Here is a 6,846-nt window from a genome sequence, read left to right on the forward strand (position 1 = left end):
TTCTGCATTTCTTTTTTTTAAGGAGCTGAAGGAAAGAAAAGTCACATATATGTGTCCCAGCCTGGATTATGGGAGACAAAGCCCATGCACTCTACCCATTTAACGTTCAAACTTCAAGAGCTGTAAGAGCGTCCAAATACATAAAAAATATATATAGAATAGTTTAGGATACGGGAGGGACTGAAGAACTGCATCTTTGACTAGAAAAAAACGAATGGATCTTCCATTCCAAGCTCTGGACGGCGTAGCGGCGCGGGCTGGCGGGCAGCGCGTCGCAAGGCCCCTGGGGCAGGAGGATGCGTTTGCTTCCTGGTCCGGTTCACTGCTTCAGGTGCCTCTGTCTCCAGCCCAGCTTTTCTTGGACAACCCCTCAACCCTCCCGCCGTTGCCTCCTCCAGCTTCCCCTCCCCTTGGCATTGCTTGGCTTTAACTTTGCGCAGCTTCTTTTCTTGCTGGGCTGGTTGCTGGGAGGTGCAGTGGGCAGTGGCGGCTCCCGCTGCGAAGCTGGGGGAGGAGAGGGGCACCGGCTCCGCGCGGGAGGCGGCTAGAGACACTCGCTTCTGTGAGTTCTGTCGGTGGGGGGCCAAGTTAGGCTGTCGACGAGGAGGAGGCCCGAGGTTGAGGAGGCCGGGGAGGGGTGATGATGGTGTTAAATGTGGCCGCGCAGCTCCCCGGGGAGCTGCCTGAAAGGAGAGTGCGCTCACCAGCTGACAGCGCGTGCTCCGCTCCAGACGCTCCGCACCGCGGCCAGGAGCCTCTGCCAGCCCCTCTATTGTCAACCGTTCTCTAATTAAGAAACACTCACATTACGGCAAACCACCCCCACGCTTCTTGGTTCCTGTCCTTTTCTTTATCTCCCCTCGACTTCTCTCCTCCCCTGGCGTCGCAGAATTTAACCCATTCTCCGCTCCATTCTCCTTCTCCTGGTAGGGGCCTAGGAGAAAGGGAGGGACCTCAGCGGTTGGCGTCTGGTACTCTGCTCAGCCTAGGATGAGGTGGCTGTTGAGAGTAGTCAAAATCAGCCAGGAAAACTTGCACCTTTATTATATATCCCTCCTACTCCCGCCTATTCTTCCACCCCTTCTCATAAAACCAACTACAAGTAATTCAACTACTAGATGCCATCTTTAAACTCTCACTAATACATACTTACTTGTTTTATCCGGATCGTGATGGATAAACATTGCAATTGACTAATACCTCTGCTGCTTTTCGTTTCCAATTCTAACTGGGGTTTGGAATTGCCAAGACGAAGTTCATCATCTCTTTCTTGAACTTTCGAATGAAGTGATAGAGAAGATAAATAATTACAAGATGTTATTTGATAAAAGACCACTTTACTTGGTTCAGGTTTACATCTCTAAAATCAGTAGAAAGGCCTAATGAAGGCATTGGTCCTGCACTGGTTAAGATTAAGGCAATTAACTGCCCCACCTTTCTTTTCTGGTCAAGCTAGACCCCCAGTTAGCAATGTCCCATACAGAACATACTTAAACTTGCCAGTTGCCAACAACAACCTTAAACTTTCTGTGAAATCGAATACATTTCCCAACATGCGGTAAGCCCAAACTCTCCAGAAATAAAAGTGGTCGTGGGATAGAAGGCAAAGATAAAGTATAAAGCAGGCTGCATAAAGTATATAAAACATAAAACTCTAGAAAGCACCAGCAGAGTCGCAAAAGACTAACTCGATTTATCTATCTTCATTACTTTATGAAATGCTGCCTCTTTGTTTGTTTGGGTGATATTAAGCATGCTTAACTTGCACACATAGTTGATTCCTTTGCTAGTATCTTGGATACTTGGATCTGACTTTGGAAGGTAGAAGCTAATTGCTAATAATGGAGAGAAAGGAACCAGTCAGCATGGCAGGAGTGGTCTGGCATATGGGGAATGAGCGCTCAGAAATACTCAATATTCAAGTTTCCAAAATATTAATGAGATTATAGCAACCTGCAGCTATATGTTACAGCTTGTTAATGGAGTGTAAGAGAGCGAGCTGCCAAACGTTTGTTATGCAAACTCCATAGCAGAACCTTAAAATGGAAATGTGATTGTACATCTCTTTCAAAGAAATGCCAGCATAAAAGGAAAGAAATAAAATGAAAGAAAGAAAAGAGTTTAAAGTTCTCATTTGAACTTTGAGCACTTAATTTACTACAAAGTGTTTTTGGATTTTTGTGCATGTCTTGATGGGTTAGAAGAATTCATCCTCACTTTCAATCAGTGCAATAGACAATTTCCAATCTGATATTCTGTTTTTCTCTTGAAAAGATATGTACAGTGACTTCATCGAATGAAGTTGTCATTATCTCTAATTCATATGTAATGCCACTAACATTTAAAAATTAAATATCTGACTATTACTGTGGTACAAGATGAAAAGCCTCTGAATATTTGAACATTTACATAGCTGTGGCTCTTATCCATGGATTTTCTTAGAGAACAATTTGTTGTCACATTAACTTAGTGGAAGGGAGTATTAAGATCCTATTCTGGATATTGACACTTTCTGTGTAATTTTGGAGCAAGTCAGAGGCAGGAGCATTTATAAAAGATGGGGAGAGGATATTCTTGATGTCATTTCTGTTTAGAAATTTCTGTGAGTCCATGAAAAGAAAAATAACTTTAGAAGAGTCGTTTTCTTCTGGTTAACACAAAGTGACTATAAAGGGTTTTGGAAAATGAAATATAGGTAGTTTTGTTTGAGAAAAAAATCACAACTTTATTTTTCTTACTCCTCTCCTTCTCTTACTCAAATTCATAACAGATAAAAGCATTCTGTTTTCTTCTCTCTCTCTCTACACATGCACGCAGGCACACCACGCCAAGTAACTATACAAATATGTGTCCACGCTCATTCTACGAGGTTGCTGTGTGCCCATACCTGTTGAGTCTACTTATGGAGAGTGAAATGGAAATGTGCTCTAAGCAATCTCTTGATTTATTCAGTAGCCAGAAGATTCCTGATGTTTATCGTGAGTACAGCAAACTCAGTGGGTGCAAAAGGTTATCTAAGGGACAGGTGCATTGTTTCTGCCCCTGGAAAGTGTTGCGAGCCACCGCTCACTTCTCCCGGAGAGCAGGCGGAGGCTTTCCGCTTCCCTCAATCTTCCGCACCTGCTGAACGCTATGAATACTCAGGTGGCCAGTTAAAAGCTGGGTTCGCAGTTCGCAGTTCTCTACTCTAGACCAGAACTTCGGTCCCCCGCGTATTACTTTTTGTGCCCCTAGCTTGTGGTGCTCTTCTTTTTTTCTGGGTGTGGAAGAAGAGGAAGATTCGGGAACGATTAAAATAACTACTTCTCACCCCCCTTCCTTGTTCTAGTAATTTGTTACCCAAATGAAGACACAAAATGTAAAAGATTTGGCTTAAAATCAAACCCTCACATCCAGCGTTGTTTATCCTAATTTTTAGCTTAATACACAGTTCTACTCTCACATTTGCGAAATGCATTTTTAAAATTCCGCTTTCTACTCTAGCCACACACACACACACAGCATATTACCTTTTTCAAAATCTATAACCCCAAGACCCAGAATAGGCTGGTTATGCCCTAATGAGAACCCTAAGGTGAGAATGAACACAGGGTTTAGTTTCTTCAACTAAAAATGTAATTAAATGTTTTCTACATAGGAATTAATTCATAAGGACAAAATAAAAGCAAACGTTATCTTCTCTATTGGGAAAAGCAGAATTGTTTGGGAAGAAAAAAATGAGTGGAGGTCGTTTTTTCCTAGGACAACTGCGGGCTTCTAATTTTTGAATCAATGAACCGCATCCCCCTTTCCCTTCAAGGTTTTTTTTTTTTTTTTTTTTTTTTTTTTTTTTTTAATTGTTCTCTTTTCCTCTCCTTGCCTTCAAACGTACCCCTACCAGAAAAAAAGGCGGGGGATGGAGAGAGAGCGAGAACGCGCTAGCGCAAGCGCTAGTGCTGTGAATTTGACCTTACAGGAAAAGCTTTCAACTTGGCTGAAGATTTTATGAAGTGGAAATAGATAAGCCTGGTAAAGTTCACTACTGGCAAAATCCTAGGAGACCTGAAACATGTGCCTCCCTTTGCAGAGGTTTTTGGGTTCTGAGCGAGGAAGAGTGGAAAGATACTGGCTATCCAAGAGGCAAAACTGTTGCAAATTCGAAAGAAGTTTTTATCTCACAATTTAATTATTGGCAAGGGGCCTTCTGTGTAGAGTTTTAAATTCTACTTGAAGACACAATGTTCATAACAAATTTTTCTTCAAAACTCTTAGATTGCATAAATTGACATTTAATAGAAGACTTCAAATCTTCAAAGTTATCTAAGAACTGTTTTCAATGCTTATATTAGAATGTAATAAGTGACAAATAAAAATTGTTTTCACGTTTATTTTTATCATTTGCAAAAGGAAATACATAAAACAATGGCAGTTGGCTTTGCTAACTTAAAATAAAATGATCTTGAGTAGAAAATGTAAAAAACGAATCAAGATAAGTAGAAATGGTAGCAAACACTTAATAATAAATAAGTTTTCTAACATTAACAAAGCAAAATAAAATTGACCAAATGCTTTTGACACTACTGGATTTTTAAAATTTCATTTTTTAAAAAACAAACATTTGCAAAGAGTTTGAGGGCTCTAAGTGGCCGTGTTTAAAAACAAACAAACAAGCAAAAACTGGTCTGCAGTTGGCAGTTGAGTTTGTCCCGGAGCCGCAGCAGTTAGCGGCTGATAAAGTGCGTGCGCCAAGTTTACTAAAAGACGCCAAACTTTTCTCGCGATCCGATGTACATACTGGGTATGTTTATACAATACATAAACCTCAAAGTTCCCTACTATTGAACAATTTCATAGTCAAAAGTTATTACTTTGGAAGCCTTAACTTTGCGTTTTATAATGCATTTTGGGAAACAACTTTGGAATACTAACTCTCCCACACGTAAGTGCGCGCAACACACAGGGATGAATGCCCAGGGCATAAAATAAATTAAACACAAACCAGCGACAGAGAAGATGCGACGTTTTAGCAGCGTATTGGCAGCAGAGAACTAGAATAATGATGCCATATATGGGTACATATAATTATACCTTATCTATCTACAGGGGGAGCAGAAGGTAGGCGGAAAGAACGCAGCTTTAACAAGTTTTTATCAAACAATATTGGACGGTAGGAAGTTTGGAATAGTGGCGGCTTTTGCAAACCATCAAATGTAGCTGCCATCTGAAGCCAAGTCGTTGCTAAACAACGACCATTGCTTAGCAAAAATTAAAAGGGTGAGGGGATCTTTAACCGCGGGGCTTCCCGCGCACTGGGAAAGGGCGATTTTGTTTCTGTCTCAGTTTTCAGGGTTTCTGTCACCTTCTTAACTTGCCTCATCCGAGTCACTATAATGGGAATGGGGGGAAAACTCCCCATCGCTTCTGTGAGAGCGGGGTGAAGTTTTGCTACTTTCCTCCTGCACTGGCTGCAGGATGCCCCCGGGCAGCGAAGGCGACAGGTTCTTTTGAGCCATCATCGCCGTCAGGGCGCTGTCCTCAAAAGTCGAGAAGTGCAGAGCGTCCAGCTGCACCGAGTAGCCTCCCGCAGAGGCGGGGGCGGAAAAGCGAGTCCGGCAACTTCCGGGAGGGGTCGGCCGCTGAGCGGCTCCTGTTGCCGGCTGTGCCCCCGCGGCAGTCGCGGTGCTTGAGCCGCCTTCGTAGGGGGCGGCGGCGCGAAGGTGATGGTGGTCGCTTTTGCAAGATGCTGGCGGCGGCGGCTGCTCCCCGCCGCTGGGCGTTTGCAGCAGCTCGGACAAGGCGTTGATGTAGATCTGGGCCATCTGCAGGGTCTCGTACTTGGACAGCTTCTTGTCGTTGTTGAAAGAAGGGATAACGTTGCGCAGCTGGTCGAAGGCGTGGTTCAGCCCGTGCATCCTGCGTCGCTCCCTGGCGTTGGCTGCCAGCCGCCTTTGCTTCTGCACCCCGTTCACCTGTTTGCTAGAAGGGGCGCGCTGGCGGCTACAGCCCAGCTCGTCTACCACCATCGCGCCTTTCAACTTGCACAGCTGTTCTCGCACTTTCACCTGCCCAGGGCTCTTGCTGCTGCCGCCGCCGCCGCCGGTCCTTCTCACGAGCTCCCCCTCGCCGTCCGTCTCCTCTCGGGACGCCGCGGCTTCGGAGGCACCCAGCTCGGGGGAATGCAGCAAGTACTGGGCGGCGCGTGCCGTGCAGATGCCCTGCAAAGTGGGAGCCAGCCAGGCGCGTGGGTCGGTGCTGTCCAGAAGGGACAGCTCAGCCGGGTAGACGGGATGCTCTCTCGTCTGCAGGGTCGCAGGTGGCTGTGGCGGCGGCGGCTGCGGGAGGTGGTGCGACTGGGGATGGCGATGGTGGTCCCCCAACTCCTTCACTTCAGCCCACTCTTCTACGTGCAGCAGGCGGGACATTGCACTGCTGAGGCTTGGAAGCGCAGGGTCGGAGGAGGCACTGGCAAACCAGACTTAACGACAACAACAAAAACCCTTCCCGGGTCTCTACTGCAATATCTTATTTTTTTCCTCCCGGACCCTCCCCCACCCACTCGGAGATCACACACCAGGTCGCGTGCAACGAAGCTTCTCCGGTTGCTGAAGGCGCTGCGCCCCTTTAAAAAGCGGCACGCGCCAGTGTGGCTCCCTCTGCTCGTCTCCCAGCCCCCTCCTCGCGCCGGTCGCGTGTCTGCTCAGCCAATGGAGCGCGCGGGCAGGCGCGTGCGAGCAGCCAATCAAAGAGTTTTTACAACCGGAGAAAGTTCCTGCGCACAGGCTCCGGCGCCAGTTCAAGGTGTCCCCTCCCCATCTTCTTTTAAGTTCATCAAATTCATATGTTAATTGCGTGTTGTAATTCGACCCC

At 45.9% G+C, this 6,846-nt stretch overlaps 1 protein-coding gene across 1 annotated transcript; it reads right to left on the bottom strand.

Moving 5' to 3' along the window:
- Positions 1 to 4,361: 4,361 nt before the first annotated feature.
- ATOH1 (atonal bHLH transcription factor 1) lies at positions 4,362 to 6,570 on the bottom strand. The gene has a single exon (XM_016136235.2). The coding sequence runs from the start codon at positions 6,399 to 6,401 to the stop codon at positions 5,343 to 5,345; it is 1,059 nt and encodes a 352-aa protein (XP_015991721.1). The 5' UTR covers positions 6,402 to 6,570; the 3' UTR covers positions 4,362 to 5,342.
- Positions 6,571 to 6,846: the final 276 nt, after the last annotated feature.

Source organism: Rousettus aegyptiacus, unplaced genomic scaffold (genome assembly GCF_014176215.1).
Source record: "Rousettus aegyptiacus isolate mRouAeg1 unplaced genomic scaffold, mRouAeg1.p scaffold_m13_p_10, whole genome shotgun sequence".
Lineage (NCBI taxonomy): Eukaryota > Metazoa > Chordata > Mammalia > Chiroptera > Pteropodidae > Rousettus > Rousettus aegyptiacus.

What these genes read in the sequence shown, in the direction of transcription:
- ATOH1 (XM_016136235.2), bottom strand. Translation starts at nt 6,401, where the DNA reads ATGTCCCGCCTGCTGCACGTAGAAGAGTGGGCTGAAGTGAAGGAGTTG.